Raw genomic sequence first — 21,219 nt, 5'->3', positions numbered from 1 at the left:
CTGTTTAAAAGTAATTCAGAGAAACAAAAGGAAGGGGAAGGGATAAGGCGAATAAATTAAAAAGGAACTTCAGACACTGATTCTGGTGAAATGCAGACACTACAAGATACTAATAAACAAAGTTACACTAACAAAAGTTATTAAAAACAAACCAAAAATTACACTTAGGAATGATTCTTGGGACTGACAAAAAAACAAATAACAGACAAAACACTAACACCTGTTGTCTTTGATTGTGAACAGTTAAAGGGATATTGCCAAGTAATTCCGATTTAATTCTGAATCTACTTTAAACAGCTTAGTGTTGAGTTTAGGTATTTTGATGAGAAGAGATTGATGTCTCACAGAAGTGAGCCAAATTAGCAGAAAAGACTCTTATTTTAGAGAGTACAAACAAAAGTGATAGAATTGAGAAGGTAAAGATAACCAAGATGGATTCTTGATTATCACCTCTAAGTGATGGAATAATGCAGAGCAGTGATAACTGAGTGAAGGAAGGAAAACAAGCATATCTGGTCTCAAATTTACAGTCCTCCAAAAATCACCTGTGAAATGCTAAAAGTAAAATTTAAACCATACATAATTCGTATTGAATATTCAATGAGTAAAGATAACAACTAGAGCCCATTTAAATCCAGCACCCAGAGTCTGCTATCTGCCAACAATTTGTAAGAAACTTCACATTTCTTAAATACAGGTCCTATGACTGGCCAGTAGTGATCAATCAGCTGAAATCCCTCATAATATAAGATGCATGCCCTAACAGCACAAGCTTGAGAACAGTTCTTGACCATTAGGCCTACAAATTAAGCTTGCTTAAGAACTGTATCATTACAGCAGCAGGGTTTTATAAAAGGCACAATGCTGCTAGCAGGTGATAATCCCACTGACTTCTACAACTTCCCAACAGCTATGCAATTGTTAAGAATACACATACTTCACTTCGTAGTGGATACTATCAATGCAGAAAAACTAAAGGGCATTTCACTTGATCCACAATAAAAAACATATCTCCCTTAACCCTACACATACCTATCACCATCAAAAGCCAGAACTACAGAGGATCTTCCAAAAAAAAAAAAAAACTAAGTTCTAATTCATACACTCCTTCCTAACTACAAATAAATAATAAATAGCCCCCCACCACACACACTCTTCAAATATACTGGCTTTTGTCATTATAGAAAACTAGAAAATCTAGGACATAATTTTGTTCTTCATATATACATGTGTGTGTATGTATAAATATATCATCTATTTACATGGATATTGAGCTTGAAGACTTGAGTTATAAACAGAAAATCCTGAAAAAAAAACTGTTGGAAAGCCTCTACATTCACAAAAGGAATCCAGACTTTGAAACCGCACCTTCTCCAGAGATACAAAAAAAAAAAAAAAGGTGATTAAGAACTGAAAGCCTTCAGTCTAATGAGATGCATACATTTCAGGCTACAAAAGATTTTTTCTATGGAACAGGAAACAGTTGGCAGTGACTTTAAAACTACTATTACAACATACATTTCACAACACCATAAGCAGATTTTAATCAATTCTACAGTAGGAAAAAGCTGTCCAGCTGGAAGCTTCCCCTATTGCCTGAAACTAAATCAATTCTGTGAAGCCTTTTTAAAGTATTAAACTGCACATCTCCTAGCTAAAACATCTTTAAACACTAAGAAATGAAGCCACTCTGCATTAATAAAATATAAAGTTAAGACAAACTCTTCTGACTCTTCAGTATGTACTGAAGGTTATGCAGGAGCAATTATCACAGTTTCAAGTAGATACATTGCAGCACAATGGAGATTGAATTAGAAAGAGAGGCAGGTTTAAGTTAAGTGCTTTGAAAATAATGACAAGTACTTAGAGCAAAATCTGTGTTTTGCACAAGAAGAACTGGGTACACCTATTTGATGGATGCTCTGCCTTTGATATTGCATATGCAGTACTAACAAGTTTATATTCATCACGCGGAGCCAGAGCACATAGGGAATCTACACAAGAGATTCTTTATGCATTACAATTAGAGAATCTTAAAAAGTAATCTTTTCCCCAGTGTCAGTCAGTGCATATTAAAGGACACCTGACGGAAACCATGAAAAATAAAGGAGCTTGCTCTTGTTTCCAATTTTCTTTTGGAAAATTATTTTGTCAGAAAGTAGCTGACAACACTAACACGTACAGAAGAAAGTAGCTAGTATGACTTGTCTTATTCAGATGTCAGTGACAAAGTCTGAAAGTTAGTCCAGCTGAGCTTCCCATCTGTGATCCCCAAATATCTTTGACTCTTAATGAGAAAATTCAGTAGAGCAGTCTCAAAAGTTATTTCTTCCCCACCGAAAACTGAAACTTGCTTTTAAATTTACCCTGCCATAGAGGAGACCTCTTGCTCAACTGGAAAGCAGAAATAAGTGAACTTCCCACTGTTCGGTAGAAAAAGTTCTTGATGGTGGGCTTTACCTCTGCTGGCTTGCCAACACCAACGACAATCAACTTGCCATCCTCCAAGCCAACAAGGATGTGGCTATACTCTTTGGTGACAGAAATGCAATGAATTGGCAGTCGCATGGCTAATGGAGAGATGCTCAGATTCAAGCTGAAATGAACAGAAACCACAGAGCATTAAATTACATGTATGTTTTTACATACTGAAAAGCATCACATTGCAGTGGAGACCACACGGTCCTTGGGATGCACTACAAAATAGTTTCTCATGGATTCAATTTGTGATTTTGACCATTATGAAATTCCACAGAAAGATCAACTCATACATCAGAATACAGCTCTGATGACAAAGGGCACAGGAGGGTCATACAGAAAATTAAGATAGCCTCAGTGGAAGAAGAGGAATATTAATCCCACATCTGTTTAAGTGACAAAGATCTCTCTGCAAAGGAGCTCTGTAAGAGCAGTGTAGAAGAACTATATGAGTCACTGTAGCTGATGAGCTCCCAGTGTCTAACCAAATACAGGAACAATCACTGCTTGCCTGTATCAGACACAGCTCTTCCTAAATTACAGTAGTTCCAGGCTGATGGTTGTGATAAATGCCTACAGGGAAAGGGGCCTAGTACAACTCCTAATTTTTCACATTCTATCTTAGTTCTCCTTAAACAATTTTTTTTTTTTTAATACACAGAAAAACCCACAATTTTTAATACCATTAGCACAAGGAGAGCCCACATTACTAAATAAACCTCTGTATTTGCTTCTCAATAAGAAACTCAGAAGCACATTACCTGTAGAGATCTCGTATGGAAAGAAATCCCTGTAAGCTGCCCATCACAATATACTCGCCAGTCACACACATATCTGACACTTCTTCCTTCAGAGTCTCAGAACCCAGATGCTTTCCATTAACAGAATAGAGGTGTAATGCATTCTTATCCTAATAAAAAAATAAATCCATCACTGAGGGCATGTATATATTCCTGCTCGCATATGTAAGTTTTTGAAATTATTCTTCATTAACTCTTGACATAACATGGTAACATCACACCCATCCATCTAATCAATCCCAAATTTTCTGGAAACATCCGCAGGTTTAATTGACAGGTCCCTATTTTTTGATGATTTTTCTTAAGGAAGAAGAAAAGAGTCCTCTTATCTTCAACACCCTCACCCCCCAATCAGGAAGCAGAAAGGAACATACCTATTTTACAGAGAGAACTTTCTGGACAAAACAATGAATTTTTGATGTATTGAAGACACAGCTAACACAACCACCTTAAGTTCTTCCAGTTTTGCAATACCTTGGTTTCATCTTTCCCTATCATTCCAGTGCAACTAGTACACGTATGTTTATAGTACATTTTTCTTCCAGAAAAGTTCCCATCCTCATAGAAATCATAAGTTATACAGTTAGAGCAACTACACAGCTACTCAGAGAGAACAAATTACACTGTGAACATTATAGCTGCCTTTCTGACACAAAATTAAGTCTCATCAGCGTATTCCCTGGGCATCTTGCCTTTAAAACATATTGCTCCCCTTATAAAGCTCTACTACTGTGAGTAATGGAGCATGTTTCCCCTAGTTTTGCATTTCAAAGTAACTCTCCCAGGAATACTCGTTAGTGCATTCTTAAGACATCTTCCTTGCACGTGTTTGGAGATGTTCACGAAGCTTACAGCAGCATGCTGTGTCTGTGATTCATCTTTTCAACACGTTTAATTAAAATCCACAGGCAAAATAAAAAGGAAAGACATGGTATGGACGAAAGTCCTACAGTTAAGGAAATGAGGATAAAATCAGGCACATTTATAATTAGATGTCTTTAGCAAAAGAAGCAGATTTTCCATGAACCTAAGTAATTCTTAAGTACCTTAAGAGTGGTCTTTCCTTCTATGCTGGTGTGGACAACGATATGGCCTTCCCAGGACACAGCCAGATTAGGAACAGTCAGCAGGAGGGAACTCTCACAAGGTGGTCGCAAAGTTCTCATGTACTGACCTTTCCGAATGGTGCGGATAATAACAGTCCCATCCTGCAGAGACCAAATTTAGGTAAGCTGATACTCAGCAGCAAGCTCTGAGGTAAATTACACTAACACACACAATGAGTATTTATTAAAAAATGAAGTATTTTGAAAGTAAAGTCAACTATGGATTAGGACTTCTGAGCATTAAGGGCTCTGCATGAAGAATCCTTCCCGTCAAGGCCACGTAGTAATGGCATATGAAAAAACAAATTCAAATAGAACAAGAGGAAAAGGATAGACAAGAAATCAGCCATTTTTACAAGACACATTTTTGAGTAGGCATTATTCACATTAGGTAGTCAGAGCTCAGCAGTCGGCCAGTACAGTACAGAAAGGCAGAATACAAGTAAGCTGCAAAGAGCCTTTGGGGTTAGGCAAACAGGGAACAAGCTGTTGCAGAATTGTTTCTCTTAAAAGAAGTTTAAGTACTCCAAGTAAGTTCACACACTTTGAAGCTCATCAGCACAAACTCACTTGACATACTAGTTGAGGTCTATGCTGTGTAGAGTCTCTTTAGAGACTGCTGACTTAGACAGCAAGGGAGATAGCACATCTTTTTGACACGCAAGGTTGAAGAAAAGATTGTGAAAAAACATTTTCGGTATTGTGCTTAACATCAAACACACTGTAGGCTTGGACTGAAGAGCTGGCAGAGAAGGGAAAGTATGAAGATGCTTACCCTGGATCCTGACACTGCCATGTCCAGCTCAGTGCTGATGCCAACACTTGTAACTTCATCAGTATGCCCGTAAAGGATCTGTAATGGCTTAGGTGTCAGGCCTACAGGCATTCCTCCCTGAGAGTAACAAAAAGTGCAGTGACATTCTCTTGCAGCTGAAGGATAAACTAAAATAAGTTTCTGGTACCTTCAATGTTAGCTGTGAGAGGTGTATATCTGACATAGGCCGAAACCAAAGGAACAACTCATTTCAATTTATTGCCTTTTACGTCAGTAGCCCTATTTAGTGAAATGAAACAAATGAACATACAAACATTAAGTAGAGGTGAAAGACAATTCCATCGCATTCCTTCTGATGATCAGGTGTGCAAGGACCACAGTGAGCACTCCAAACAGGATTCATTTGTTCACCCACTCACTACTACTTTGTTATCTGAGCTTATTCAATTCTTTATATTTTAACCTGGAATGCAGCCTTGCCTTCATAGACAAGGTCAAGGAAAATGATACCTGTTTTGCTTAAAAACTAAATTCATTCTGATTTTCTAGGGAAAAATAAGGAAATAAAACTTCTAAGTGACTGCCACTGGCATGATATACAGTGGAAATTTTGCAATAATGATTACTAAAAACAATGTATTATTTGCCCACACGATTGCAGGGTGTCAAGATGATTTAGTGCTTTTGCTCCAGCAAGTATACTGTCAGCATATAAAGACTTGGTCAGACCAGCTCTCAAGCAAGAGCTGTGCTTACAGCAAAGGTATAGTAAAGAAGGTATGGTTCTGCAGAGTCTCCATTATAACTAATGTGAGAGAAATCTGACTGCCAACACCAAGTCCTGAAATCCTTGATTACACATGAACTGCAGAACAAGTGTCAGAATAAAGAGCTAAGAAAGATGGCAACAACGCAGAGCAGAAGTGGCAGCACGCAGAACACTACTGCCACAATGGAAATAACATCACACTTTTAAGTACACTTTTACAGTGTGAAATCATTAAAGAATTCTGAAATGCCAGCGTAATGTAAAACTAGTTAAACAGACTAGTGATACCTCAGCTAATTCCTGGTTTAAGTCACCAGTACTTTCCACAGAGGAAATGCAATGCTAAAATGCAACTGCTAAAGCTGTTAAATCTGAAAGAAGGAAAATCAGTGAACCATCATAGCAAGATAATGAAACAGAAAAGGTTTCAGAAACTGCATTTCAGAGTAAGTCTAAATAACATACCTGCTGAACTATTTGCCATATCATGCAGGTTGTATCTCTGGATCCAGAAATTAAATGAATTCCACAGTAATCTATCGCCAAGCAGGTCACAATATCTAGATGAAGGAGAAACAACAAGAATTTGATGTAGTTCAACTGTAATTTCACCACAGTGTGATGGTGAGCATGCAGACTGTCCACTGTGTAGCCTCATTTACAGTCAACATGAAGCATTCTACCATGCTAACAACTGATGAGGCTGTATCAACCAATGAAGCCATTATACAACTAGGTGTACTAATGTGACTATCACCTTTGTTCCCTAACAACAGTCATCAAGCTTTATGTTGAAACTACATTAAATTATCACAGCAACTAAAAAGTCACTCAACTATTTACATATAATCACAGTTCAGCTAATAATCTGTTCTTACACTGCCATTCCGTTATGATTACTGCACCTGCCAGTTTAGGTGCACTGGTTTTTAACTCTTGCAGAAATACAAACAATACATAAAGCCTTTCATTTCACTATGTAAAGAGTTACTAACCCATGTGCCTGATGTGCTGTCCAACCAGCTTGCCTTTTGTAAGAGATGTTACTCTGATGCTATTGTCCCAGTGTCCTCCACTAAAGAGGAGTTTTGCATCATGAGATACTGCAAACAACTTGGAAGTGATCTCCAGTCCTGGTGCAAAAGGACCACTCATGTTACGCTGTGTTCTGGAAGGAAATGATGAACAATTAAGAGTGAACTTGGTTCAAACCTTTCTTTTTAAATTCTTGTATCTTTAAAAAAAGAAATTCTGTAGAAGAAATCTACAGAAGAGGCTATAAAAAAATGATAAAATTCTGTCCCCTTGATATCCACAGCAAAACTGTCAATGCCAAGAGTGGAAAACAGATTAAATCATGCAATTTGTAGTTCTGTACAAATAACTAATTACCCTAATAATGTAATTTTAAAGTAAAAGAGGAATCTTCTAAAAAATCAGAGACAAATGACAACTTACACCTTCACTATATTTCAAGACTGTATGAAGAGCATTCATCTCAAATTCCAAGATGATGTTTTATAATAAATAACTAGAAAAATAGAATGAGAAGTAGCTCTAAAGATGAAGAGCCATGAAATATCCCTTACAGGGCTCTTTACTTGGAAGGTAATATTAAGCACTAGAGGATGCATACCTAGTTAAAAATTCAGCCAAAAGAAAACAGTACAGTCCATTTACTATCAAACAATTACTCTATTTTATTACTATAGATGCATTCAGCTCATGTCCTCATCATTTGCTTACTTGGGATTTGTCACTGTAGTATCTTTGATGAATGTAAAATAGTTGGAGATGTTTTTATCATAAGGCAGCCAACCATGGGTTCCAATAATACAATTTAGACTTGCTGTTACCTGCGAGAGTTAGAAAAATTGATGAAACCTAGAGACTTTTTCTGGTATTGGAACTTACATAAAAAAAGGCAAAGCAGCACATTTGCACCTATTTATTTTGACTGCTGGCACTCTCCAAGATTAATATTGACACATGCAACTTACCAATATCTCTGGGCTTCCCTGAGACATAAAGGAACGCGACTGATTCTTGGGGACAACAGCTTTGACAATAGGGACACCATCACTGATTCCCTAAGAGAAAGGACATAGTTTTGATTTGATTATACACAAGAGGTAAAGGTCAAGTGTAGAATCTGTTAAGAGTTAAAACCTAAATCCTCTAATCAAAACCAGACCTTTAAAGTACAGTTGGGCATTGACACACACGTACTCAGTTCATACAGGTATATAGCATCACAAGCACCAGGGCATAAACCCTAGCTCTGCCCTGTAACCTTGAGTTTAGTCACCAAACCTAGCGAATCCTCAGGTACCACCAGCGCTGTTCTTAGCTTTCATGATTTAGTTGTTAACTTAATACCCAAACAAGACTCAAATTCATGTCCATCACATACAGATTTATGGGATTCAACTTCTTTAAAACTAACTAAAAAGATAGATTGTTTCATACAAATTGCACTTGAAAGGATTTTCTTCAAATAGGAAGCAAGTCTACTTTCATGTGGCTTATGGCTTTCTGTTTCAAGAAGATCAGAAGTCTCAGATCAAACTTTAATCAGCTTCAAATAATGCATCTACCTCTATGAAGAATGACTTCAGTTCAGTGAGGTGTTGGAAGAGATTCAGAGTAGAGGTATCACTTCTAGTTAGTCTTTGCACTACCTCTTCTGCTGACAACCTCTGAGGATGGGGCTCCTGGAAGATGAGATTTGAAGAAGCATCAAATTAGACAAATCAGACACTCAACTTCTTTCAGAAAGAAAATGAACTTATTTTGAAAACGCTATGTTAAATTTCCCTCACAATGATCCTTAGAAATGGTAATGTGGAAAATTTATTTTTCACAGGTTGTCTAACTCAGTTGAATTTAACCAAAGGTTTGACTGAGAAGGAAAAGAGCATTACCTTCAACAGCTGGCAGGGAGTTTGTCCAAAATTGTTTATCATCCCTTCTAAAGCCTTCCTTTCCTTCTCATCTGTTAAAGCATCCAAATCCACTGCTCCTGGATTGCAGCAAGAAGGGTAGAAGAAAAAACAGAAATCAAACCATTCACACAGAAAAGATTAGCAAAAAAACAACAGAAATTCATCACGGCATCATCGCCCTTTCCCACAGGTAAGCCTCCAAACTACACATTCATATAAAATACAACCTGAAAACACCATTGTCTCCGTCAGTGTGAGAAATGCAGATTTTTTGACTTGTCAAATGGATTTAATGCACTTCACGCATGCAATGTGTTACACACAAAAGCCACCCAAAATTCACTTTTGGTGTTAATATTAATATTATTTTTAATAAACTAATATTTTATTATATATATATATTTTAGACTAATATTAATTCACAATATTTTTTATTCAGTTTGCCTCAACTCCTAAGCCTTTCCTATGAATGCTTTTAGGCAAGTGAACAAGAAACTTGTATTCTGACAAATACAAGTTATGCTCTCACATTCCATAATTCTCTTGCTTTACTGTATGTTACTACATGGCATGATCACAAATCAAGTGCTTTCTAGCTAATACCCAAAAACCCACAATTCTGATAATAACGACAGGAAAGTAAGTATACTGCTTTGTACCTTCATAAGTACAATAATAGAACACATTGAGTGCCTCCACTGCAGCTGGTCCCCTCTGCTTGTAGCCAAAAATCAAATCGATCCATTCATGAAGATGAGCAGAAACATACTCTGATTCCTAGAGGAAAAAAAAAAAACCACTCAATAGTAAGAATGCTGTTCCTTCTTGAAGTATTTACTGATTTCTGTGAAAGAAATTCCTAAAATAAGCATATGCACAAATTAAGTGTACACTAATGTATGGGGCAAAAGCATAGAATATGGCATAAGCACCAACTGCCAGAGAGAAATTTAATACAAAGCAACACATCTAGAGCTGTTGAAATGCAGACATGAAAGGCAAGGTAAGCTTCTAGTTCTCTATAATTATTAAAATTCAAGGGGAAGCTTATCACCCAAAATCATTTAGTTCTGCATTGTATCTCCTAAGGAAGCAACATTCAAATCATCAGCATCCTTAGGCTCTTTCCTTTTTTCATTCAAGCATTTTATTTACATGCACAAGGCTATCAAGTGAAAATTCTTTCCTTATTATTTCATGCATAACCATCATCTTACCAGAGCTTTTCTATGTTTATAAATGAAGTCCTCTGGGGAATGGGCCCACTTGGGGAGAACAACATCATTTACTGCTTCTTTGGAAATTTGAAGCTGACCCAAGTTAAAGCCTAGTGAAAATTTTGGAGAATTTGAAGAGTTACTACAAAATACTTCCAAAATCTTGCTTTCTCAATAAAGGTACAAAGGGTTCAAAAGAATGCAAGGGAAATAATTCTAGCAAGGACATAGGAGGCTAAGATCTACTCTGAATCTTTCAAATGTTAAGTGATATGGGATAATAGTTATCCACAGCATCTAAATGAGCTAGAAGCTGCAGTCTCAATCTTAAAAGAAGCATTAGTCATTTACACATCAGAAAAACATACCTGCATTTGCTCTATTTTATCAGCACTAAAACTTCAAAACATTTCAATAAGATTATGTGTAAGTATGACCTAATAACTGATAGGTTTAAGTTATCTTAGAGTCAAGGGTTCCAAATCTTAAATTCTACCAGCTTTCATAACAGCCCTAAAATATTTAAAAGACTTTTGAAAACATGACTTAAGTGTTGCAAATTTTAGTAACTTACAACTCTAGTAACTGTAGCTACCAGACCAAATTATCAGCAGCACAAACTTGCAAATCTACTTTTAAACTGCCTAATAGGAAATAAAAAATTCCCCTGGGCAAGAAATTCAAAGAAGAAATATCTAGGAGTCTCACACATCAGAATTCAGGGCATTCTCCTTCTAAATTTTATATATGACTGAAATAGTTTGTTTCCCCCCCCCCCTTCTCTTCTCATACATTTTAAAATTTTATATGGGTCTAAAAATCAACCAACTTCACATGATATTGTTAGATAACAGTAACAATTTGCCTAGAATAACAGATGTGATGTTTTAAGTTGTCCAAGCCATCATTCAACAAATCTAGTATAACAAATAATAATTAATATCTACTAACTTCTATGTGATCTATTTCTATTTCTATTACCTTTTTAAAAAAATATTCAAATGAGCATCTTTGCTCTTTTGTTAACCAAACAATAGTTTTAGCCATCCTTAATCTCCCACTCTGAGTTTTAAACAACATTTAGACTACTGCTCAATATAACTGCTCTCACTGAACAGTTTTGAAGTCAGCACGATGAAGTAATTTCCACAAGTATATTACTAGGCTTAAAGATTAAAATACACCACAGTATTCACAAATGGTAGGAACAATTCTTCTCAGAAGAGGAGTGCTCTATGCAGAATATTCTGAGCAGTCTATTTACCATTTTGGTTCTCCAGGAATTCTGGGAAGTAGAAAAATTCTGGAATAAGTTCCTTGACATCATTGGGGTTATCCATGAGTGCTTGCCAGGTAGCAGGAATAGAATGGAACTGTCGATCAGCACAATCAAACCTGGGGGACAGAAAACTCGCATCAGATTGATTACTTCCTTGGTAAAAATGACATGGAAGAAAAAGCTGGTACTACTTTGCTCATAATGTACCTGCCACTTTGAAGTTGGATATGAAGAGTTGTGAAAGGTTCTACCCGAATGAGGTAATGCATGACACCAGCAGCATTTGAGTAGTGTGTCCCATAGTGAAATTTGTCAATCACTCCAAGGGGATCCTCAAAATTATCATATCTTTAAAAACAAAAGACAGCAACAAAAAACTTCTATAAATATAAATGAGCACTGCAGCTGATATACACACAGATTATACTTATTGGAGGGAAGGACTCAAAAGAAATGATCACAGTAATTTGTGAAGGAGAATCACATCCAGTTCTATTAAACATGGGAACACAAATTCTCAGAAAATCCCTAAGCAAAAGGGACTTTGATATGGTGGATCGCCCTTTGCATACCTGTTCTTTATACCCTTCCCTATGCATCTGTTATAACATATCAGAAACTGGATAAAGGGCAAGACTGGCCCTGTTTAGCATGAGTTCATACAAGAGAAAAAAGCAAACCCATGAATAAGCTGGATATTACTGAAAGAATTTGTTGCCTGCAAGACTGAAAATATCAGTTTGTGTGACCATTTCAAGATGCAGAGATGCCCATTTTCCTCTTCTGCTGGCAAACTCACTCTACAGTACTATGCCACCACCCACTTGATATATTCCTCCACATGACAAAGCTAGTAAGCAAAATTACAGTTGAGTACTGCTAGAGAATCAGTTTCATTATAGTCAGGAATAGACCCAAATCAAAGCAAATTCTCCATGTTCCAAGTTCTATGGAGAAAACTGGTTTTGCAGGAAGCCTGACAAGTGCCATCTGGTATAATAGCACTCACTCCTCACAGTAGCAAAGAGGAAGGATAGATACACTGATGTGTAGGTGTAAATACTTGTCATTCCTACATAGAAAGGAACTGCTGGGAGCAACTGAGTTACATTTTATTTCAAAGATAACCTACACACACACAAAAAAAGCAGGAAACAGATCTAGCTTCTCATCAACATGATTTCACATTCCTTATTTTGAAACAGATACAAGACACAGCATCTCTCTTCAAACTACAGACCTTTTCATCTCCCCAGAGAAAAATCTCAATTTAATAACAGTAAATTTTGTCCTTTCAGTGCTGCGTGAGCTAACCAATCTGAATACAGTAGAAACAAAGAACTGTCAAACCTTTGCAAAAGCATCTGGGATGTTAAATCGTTAGATTTTTAAAATTTCAGTGTCACTATTGCATTTTTAAATACATTATTACCATAGAATCTCAAATGAAAAAGAAATAACTAAGTGCTCAAATACATACTTCTCTTTCACAGCCTTAGCATTCTTCTCATTTACCACTCCAATGGGTTTGGATAGATCCCTAAAGACTGCTGGATTATTCAGATCCAGTTCTTCAGATGTATAATCTCGTAAAATCCAGGGGAACTGGAAAGAAAAAAATGAATCAAACAGATTAAATCCATCTTTAAAAAACAGAAACAGTACGGAAGTTCAACAAAAACTTAATAATTACCACAGGATATTGAGCAAGATCATTGTAAGTTCGTCCTGCCATTGTGTTCAGCTGAATAAGGTAGTCAAAGTTGGATATTTCTCTATTCACCCATTTCTGAAGGACAAAATAAATAAAGAACATGGAAGCAAGTTACACATCAGTATTTCCTCACTGCTGGAGAGTACTATCAGCAAGTAAAAGGCACTAGACTATGAGCATGGTATGAATGTTCAAATTTCATTTCTCACAGTCACTATTATTTCCCATTTGATTTGATGATTACACTACATTTTACAGAGTTGCTACATTTCACTGAAATACATTGATTGTGCTGTATTTCATTGAAATCATATCCTTGGTTGATATCAGTACTGTTTTAAAATGCAACACAGCAGACAGCTAGCAGCCTTAGAACAAAAAGGGGAAGCAAAATAGAAATGAAACAGAATACAGGTGAACAGATATGGGAACTGGGAACTGAACTTTGAAATTCATTAGAGTTCAAAGGTCAGAACTTATAAATTTTTCTCCCATTGGTTAATGGTAGAAGAACATGTAAACATATGTTGTCCTTCCTCCATTATTCTATTTTAAACCAATCAACCAACAGAGCTGTGATTAGAAGGATTAAAGAGCTTTATGCAGTAAGATGGAAACATTTCACTACAGAATATACAGATATACTACATGAATATACAAAATGATACCTTATGTCCTTGGGAAAAAATTAAAAATGAAGTACTCCCAATATTTTTTAAATTCTTAAGTAAGAACTCCCTTCCCCTCCTCCATTCCCTCAGAGAGGACAATGATTGTAGGATAACAAGATAGAAAATAAAAATCAATTAACTGTATTTAGAGAAGTGATCCATGTTTAGGGTAATATCAAAACATCCATTTTTACTTTTACAAGTGAAAAACCAATTCCCTTAAAACCATACTTCCTGCTCAACCTTCATACATGCTTTGCTGAAAGCCCTGTCCTGAAAAGATGGCAGGAACATTATTTGCTCATGTATTGAGAGAAGACTGAGAATACATGTAAAAGACCACAGACCAAAAGCAAGTCTCCTCCATGTTCTCTACTCTTGTTGGATCACTTGTAATAATCACATCAGCACCAGACTATTTACGTGGCATAAACTCAGTGACTGTGAACACGAAGACTGCAATTCTAAAAAAAATGCATGTGGAAGTTTAGATATCAGAGAGACATCAGAGAAGTTGGCAGTTGCCATTGGAAATGATAAATAAAAATCAGTACTCAGGGACGTATAGAACTCCTTCAAGGAGCAGGATAATACCATTTATGCTGAAGTTTCATACCTGCATCAAACCTGAAGCTTTAAAGAGCTCCTGAGGAGATCGGGTCCCAGAAATATTTGGAGAACGCAGTGACAATATTCGACTGTATACTTTGTTTCTTACCTGTTCAAACAGCATAAAAATATATATTTTAGATATTGAAGCTGACAAGTACACAATTTCACTGTTAGTTACAGTGCAAAGCAAATGGAACATGGTTACACTTTAAACATTTGTCTCTTGCTGTATAAGCCTTTGGACACATGGATACGATATCCTTCAGTTTCAGGACATACATCGTGAAGTGACTTTTGTTGATGCTACAGTAAAAGAAATTCCACTAAATATTCTTCTAAGAAGGCTGCTATTCAAATAAGCTTTCACTATTTTCCTTACAAAACTAACACAAAGATTGATTTATTTAGAATGTTTTTCAGCTGTTATTCTTGAATTGACTGACTAATATGTAACTTCCCTTAAGTCCTGATATTCACCTTAGTTCCATGTTCAATAGACCATTTACATTAACGCAGGAGAAAAACAAAAGTTCATTAATCGTAAATCACAGAACAATATTATCTCTAACTTTGTATTTAAAAACGTCTCTGTTATTAGTAATTAATTTACTTAGAATATTTTTTTAAGAGTGCAAGCTTCACAGAATCTTAGGGGTTGGTAGGGACCTCCAGAGATCAGGGTCCAACCCCCCTGCCAAAGCAGGTTCAAGACATTCAGATTACTACTGATGTAATTTTAGTTGAATTACAGCTCTGTATCACTAAAAAGAGACAGGGAAAGTCTTGTTTTATTTATCTTTACTCAGTTTTCATATGTCAGACTGAGTTTTTTGGAGGCTGCAAATTTATATAATCTTTAAGCATAGCAAATAACTCACCATTAGTGTGCCAGTTTCATGAAAGACACCAGATACAGATAAGGTCAGTGAACTAGAACTTGACACTTGTACTAATAACAGTAAACAAGAAAATTTAGCAAACACAGACCTCCTTATTGAAGTTGAGGAAGTAGTTGGTTTGATCTGTAAGGAAGATCTCCAAAGCTGACCTCCTCAGGTTGTACCGACGCAGATGTATCTCTCGAATTTGAGAAATGTGCCATTTGAAATCAAAACCAACCCCTAAGAAGAGCACTTGGGTTACTGGATTTGGAATCAAAATCTTTTCAAAAACTTTCCTTATTCAAATAATGCAGTATTAAACACCCTACAGTCAACCATAAAAAGCATTTTTTATACATGGCTTGGTGAAACATTTTGCTTGGAAGCATTACTAGCCTCATCTGCTCTACTACAGGAGAAAAAAAGACGGGCAATAACTAATAGGATGAAGAATCTGGTTTTGCTTTCTGATCAAAACACATTATGAATGTATTTTGTTGACAAAAAATATGAACTGAAACATCTTTGCTTTCTTAATCAGGCTCAGCTTCTGATTAAGCTTCTGTGTAGAATTCTCAAAAGGTTAGCTTCTTGATCTATAGTTTCTCAAATTTTACCAACAATTTACTGTTTTCATGCTTAACCATGCATATTTCATTGAAGTTCCTTAAGTAACAAAAAAAGCCATTAATTTTTACATACTGTTACTTACTCCTCCTCCTACTTAAAACTACAACTTACTACTCTTAATCAGCACATAAATGAAACATGTCATGTAGAACAGAAATGTGGTTTAAGAAATAAATTAGAGGAAATAGCATGATGCTCATTAGCAGCATTGTCAACAAATCAACTATTATTTTTATAGAAATAATCAACATAAGAGCTCAGTTTGCATAGTTTCAGATTATTTACTATAATTGGATTGGTCAGAGGCTGACCTTCAGGAACAATATTAAGTACAGATCCACACCCTACTTTTTTACAATTAGTTTGGTGCTAAATCTCTACTGAAAACAGAATTGCTGAATTGAAAATAAGAAGCCATTGGTTATGCTCACCCTCCTCTTTTTCGATGCTACCATCAAAGAAATATAGGTGCTGGGTAGTGACCTCCAGTCTGCCAGGTATCACATCAATTATAGTAATCAGTTCACAGTTTTCAGACAATATTAGCTTTTCTTTCTGACTCTGTTCATCCTTGTCATCCCTACCAAAAAAAGCACTAGGTGTTAGGGGTTGGGTACGTTATACAGTTGCTTAGATACTTGGTACAGCTTAGAAAAGAATCAAATTTGAAAGACAAAAAATACACCATGCAAATTTATATGAAACCACTTCCATTAGCATTTAGAAGTCCAGTAGTCTGGTTTGAAAACATTTCTTAACATTGTTTTTCGGGCTTGCTATTTCAGTTTCAGGCACAATGAACTTGACTTCCTCTGAAGTACAAAAACAACAGGTTGCATTTCTTTCGTATTGAAGGTACTTGAGTGATCTGGCCTGAAGCTAATCCCTGGTTCCTGTTACTGAAGTGAACTTCAGACATATTTGAAGAAGTGGCTGATCTTAAGTCTACAGAGATGCTTTCAAAAGTTACTGAATGTTTGCCTGTGAGGTACAAGAGAATTCATCAGCATCACTAAAAAAAAAAAAAAAAAAAAAAAAAACCACCTCCACATCTTCTGGGCTTCAACAGCATAGACACACAGGCATGTGCACAGTAGCCAGAGTGAAGGGAATCAAGTGTTTACCATCTCTTCCTCCTTGATCCCCACCTCTCTATTAAGAAAAAACTGAGAGGAAGAGTCTCCTAAAGTCCATGAACGAAGCACAGCTGATCTTCTCCCCTGAATGAGACTATTAGATTACACTAGTTAGATATTCATGCTGTGCAACTGACAGCATAATGAACAGCTCTGGCTTCCCTGGACAAGAGCTGGTTCCAAACTGGTCCACACCCTCACAGGTTAGACCATCTCCTGAGAACTACAACAAATGCACAGTGGGAAGCCTCAACAATCCTGCAATCTCAGACCAACTGAGAGCAGCGAATCACAAATCCTCACAAATGCTTCCTCTGAACTTAATACACTCAGACTTCCTTTCCTCTGGTGCTCTTCATGCATCATTGTTTATAATGAGAAAGCAGCAGCTTTTCTGCTACACAAATTACTACAAAACCCTGGATTGGACTACTAAGGACAAACAAAGAGGAAAGTTTTGCATGCTAATCAATTCTTGAAGTTGATTCCCTATTCCTTCCCACATACAAATTACATAAATGAATTTCAGCAGTTCATTGCTGTTGCACTTACATATTGGAACTGGCTGCTGTGTCTTCTTCTGGCAGTTCAAGCACATCATCTTCCAAGTCACTCACTTTCACCTGCTTCACCACCTCCAGAAGCAGAGACTCACTAGAGGGTTGTGTCTGGTACACACCTATCGTAACAGGTGTAACAGCTCAGAAAATTTTTGCTAATCCATTTTTAGAAAGTTAAACTACTGAGTGGATCTTCTACTGTTGAATGCTATCTTCAATCAAGAAGCAACTTCTTCAGACTCTTTCAATACTTTAGAGGGCAAGCAGAACTTTTTAAAAATGCTCCATGAATTACATTCAAATATATGTCAAGTTAATTGGTAACGGTACATTTCAGAAAACAGTGAAATTTGACTGGTATTCACAATACATCAAAACGATTAAGGAACATTAAAGCAAGAGGGTGGTGAGGCAGTAGAAGAGGCTGCCCAGAGATGTGGTAGATGTTCCAATCCTGGAGACTTAAGGCAAGGCTGGATCAGGCTCTGGACAACCTCATGTAATTATGGGTGTCCCTCTTCATTGCAGGGGAGTTGGAATAGATGACCTTTAACAGCCCCTTCCAACTTTAAGGATTCTACAGTCTTATGTATGTATATAAATTACCTATATATACAGAGAAATAAAATTTACATAACTATACGAGGAAGACAAAAACCCTGAAAACTGTATTCTAATGCAGACATTTCCATTAAGATATTCCATAGTGTTTTGCCAGATGCTCTTACAGCATGTAGGTTTTAGAGAAATGCACCTTGGTGGGGTTTTTTCTTGTTGTTGTTTTTAGTTAATCTGGGTTTACAGGATCCAAGAAAGATATGCAACTGCCTATTATAAAACAAAGGAGCTCTTGAACTATTTTTCCACCAAAAATACACACTTCAATGAACAAGAGGAAATTTTTCTTTCCATTGGGAAAAGAAGCTGCTTCAGATCAAAGCATCACTGCTATGTTAAACATTATTACCGTAGAGGGAATAACAAAAAAAAATATGATTTAACTACCTGTAACACACTGATTGTTAAAAACAGACCTATCAGAGAAAGTCACAGAATCCAAGTAAACCATTAGGTATAACATTACCTAAATTATCTCTTAGGTCACTAGCATCCTGATGAGAGTTGAAGTTGTAATTCTGCACCAGTTTTAGTCTCATACGTGAAAAATTTTCAACATTCGAAAGTTTCCAGTGAACAGGATGCTGTTTCCTGAGAAAACAAGAATATCCATGTAAATACTTCAAAGAAGGTAAAAACCTATGAGCAAAACGATTACAAAGAAATAAGTATTTTAAAAAATCCTCAAGCCACCTACACATTGGCAGACTGCAAAACATAAAAGCTACAAATTGCATTTCAATAGTATGTCATATTGCAGCTCTGATCATCCTAAAACATTTTGCATGCAGCATTCATTTTCAACTGAAATACAGCAAATTGTTTACACTAGAAGTTCCAGAAAGTCTTTAGTTAGAATTCACCCACAAGTTAGGGCAGGCAAAATGTAGCATTTTAAATTGACATCAGCTTCATGCACATAAAAACCTCTAACTTCTTATTTTCAAAGACTATTCTCTCCATCCAAAGGAACCATTTAAGAGTAGAATATCTCAAGAGGGTTGTTTTGGTTATTTTTTGTCTTTTTTTTTTTTTAAGAGTAATGTTGATAATCAATTTGCATTTGTCACTCCAGGTAACCAGCTCAGCAGAACATTTCAAACTTCCAATGTTTATAATTGAAATGCAGAAATCATTAAGGATACATTCAATATTAAGTCCACATGTCAAGAACAGCTATTCAAGTCAATTTGACAAGGTTCTAGCCATATGAAATAGTAAGTTAATCACACGAACTAATTCCTTTCAAGCATCATATCCTGTTTGATTCAAGAAATTCACTTACATTTCAGACCAAGGACCACGTTCAGAGAGCAAATAAAGTTGGGCTGCTCTCCACTGTCTCAGAGTAGCTGTGTGTTGACTATGAAGTTGCTTTAGCATACTGTTATACCGCAGGTTTTCCTGTCGAGCCTTTCTGCTGAACGGTTCCACAAAATGCTCCTGAAAGACCATTAAAAATAAATCTAATACTGAAAGAACGGTTTTTGTAACTTGCAAGAATTCTTGCAAATGACAAATATATAGAAGTGGTTTAGCAGTAGACATTTCTGAAAATGTAAGGCATTGCTTACAAGAGAGATTTTTGAAGACTTACTGCTGTTTAACAGTTAATTCTAATGCTTGAACGAAATCTGAACCTTACACAGAAAGGTCAGTTCAGAAACAGTTTTTCCACGCAATAAATGGGACCTGCTAACTGTTCTAAAACATTCCCTAGAGTTGAGAGAATTTGAAATGTTAACTCATATCATAATGGAGGTTTTAATAACTCAGGTTTTAATAATTCAAAACATACATCAAAGCGAAAAAAAAATAGCTTATAGCTAAGGATAATCCCAGGTTACTGTACTATGGAAGATCTGTCCTGAAATAATTCTGCTTACAGACAAGACTCTTAAAAACAACAGAATTAAATCTTCTACATGTATATATAGTCAGACTCCTCAGAAAAATCTTCAACAGAACCACCAACATGCCTGCAGTAACTTGAATTGGGTTATTTTGGAATTCAATTTCTCCATTTTATTTTTTTATTAATCCTGAGACATAAGCTACTAAAAACCTTACCTGAAATTTCAGCTTGCTTTCTCCTCTCTCCCGATCTCGCTTGTGCATATTCACCATAAATGCCTCATAACAATCCTTCCAATAAACTGCCATCTGCTCATGACCATGTCTGAAGGAGTTTTCTTCATACTGCTTCATATTTGGAATAATCTGTTCCCATCAAAACAAAGTATGATTTCTGAATATGAACTGCTCTGCTCTAATGATGAAAACAAGCATGAATGACACCAAAAGAGTTAACTACTTACATATTTATCAATATAAACCTTCCATTCATCAGATCGGCAATATTCTTGGAAGTCCTCAAAGAAAGAGGGGCTGCCATTGGTAGAAGGCAATGAAGGGAGATGCAGATTCATGAAGAGAAGTTCATAAATTTTGGATACCAGCGTCCGAACGAGTGGAATCAAAAATGAGTACGTTTCTGTCTTCTCTTCAATTGATCTACTTAAGATGCCTTCTAACTTCCCCAACAGGTAGCATGCTTCAGGTTGACTCTCTATTACTTTGGTCTGAAGAAGGGTGTTCAGTTTTGCTGCTGCCATAGCACAGACCTACATAGACAAACAATAAAGTGAGTGCAACTCAAAATAGTAATTTGGAGCACTTATCTTTTAGCACAGAAGTATTTACATACTCTGTTTGTATCTCAGGTAGCCTAAGGGCACACAGGCATCACATACAGGCACTGTTCACTTAATTCAACCTGAGTCGGTTGCAACCTCAGTCACATGTCTGCATTAAGGTAAGTATGTGCCTAAACAAACAAGTCTGGGTTTTCTGAAGGGTTCATTATTCCAAACACAGCTCTGCTAACTTTATAACAACTGTCCATTCAGCCTAACAGTCCAGATTCACATGCACTGAATCTATGCAAACCTGAAACCACTAACAAACATTTTATGGTAGAAACGAAAAGTTGCTATCAGGACTGCTATCTTACTGCTACTAGAAGCTA

At 36.4% G+C, this 21,219-nt stretch overlaps 1 protein-coding gene across 6 annotated transcripts in view; it reads right to left on the bottom strand.

Moving 5' to 3' along the window:
* NBEAL1 (neurobeachin like 1) overlaps positions 1-21,219 on the bottom strand; it is an 80,507-nt gene that overhangs the window by 5,978 nt on the left and 53,310 nt on the right. For 5 of the 6 annotated variants that reach the window (XM_042874253.1, XM_042874254.1, XM_042874256.1 and 2 more), the window contains 24 exons: positions 20,510-20,815; positions 20,262-20,411; positions 19,477-19,634; positions 18,658-18,782; positions 17,566-17,692; positions 16,309-16,457; positions 15,354-15,487; positions 14,371-14,472; positions 13,063-13,158; positions 12,850-12,974; positions 11,577-11,717; positions 11,355-11,485; positions 10,091-10,200; positions 9,533-9,650; positions 8,853-8,950; positions 8,526-8,642; positions 7,929-8,018; positions 7,675-7,784; positions 6,924-7,096; positions 6,394-6,488; positions 5,160-5,276; positions 4,325-4,486; positions 3,240-3,388; positions 2,367-2,596 (listed from right to left, as the gene is read on the bottom strand). In XM_042874253.1, the coding sequence (XP_042730187.1) occupies positions 2,367-2,596; positions 3,240-3,388; positions 4,325-4,486; positions 5,160-5,276; positions 6,394-6,488; positions 6,924-7,096; positions 7,675-7,784; positions 7,929-8,018; positions 8,526-8,642; positions 8,853-8,950; positions 9,533-9,650; positions 10,091-10,200; positions 11,355-11,485; positions 11,577-11,717; positions 12,850-12,974; positions 13,063-13,158; positions 14,371-14,472; positions 15,354-15,487; positions 16,309-16,457; positions 17,566-17,692; positions 18,658-18,782; positions 19,477-19,634; positions 20,262-20,411; positions 20,510-20,815 (3,313 nt within the window). The remainder of the gene's footprint in view (positions 1-2,366; positions 2,597-3,239; positions 3,389-4,324; positions 4,487-5,159; positions 5,277-6,393; positions 6,489-6,923; positions 7,097-7,674; positions 7,785-7,928; positions 8,019-8,525; positions 8,643-8,852; positions 8,951-9,532; positions 9,651-10,090; positions 10,201-11,354; positions 11,486-11,576; positions 11,718-12,849; positions 12,975-13,062; positions 13,159-14,370; positions 14,473-15,353; positions 15,488-16,308; positions 16,458-17,565; positions 17,693-18,657; positions 18,783-19,476; positions 19,635-20,261; positions 20,412-20,509; positions 20,816-21,219) is intronic. The other variant, XM_042874259.1, reaches the window with a different exon arrangement.

This window comes from Lagopus leucura, unplaced genomic scaffold, assembly GCF_019238085.1.
Source record: "Lagopus leucura isolate 7727_CA_CO unplaced genomic scaffold, USGS_WTPT01 Super-Scaffold_100012, whole genome shotgun sequence".
In the NCBI taxonomy this organism is placed as follows: domain Eukaryota; kingdom Metazoa; phylum Chordata; class Aves; order Galliformes; family Phasianidae; genus Lagopus; species Lagopus leucura.
Note: the sequence above shows the minus strand (reverse complement) of the source record. Positions and strands in the feature narration are given on the sequence as shown.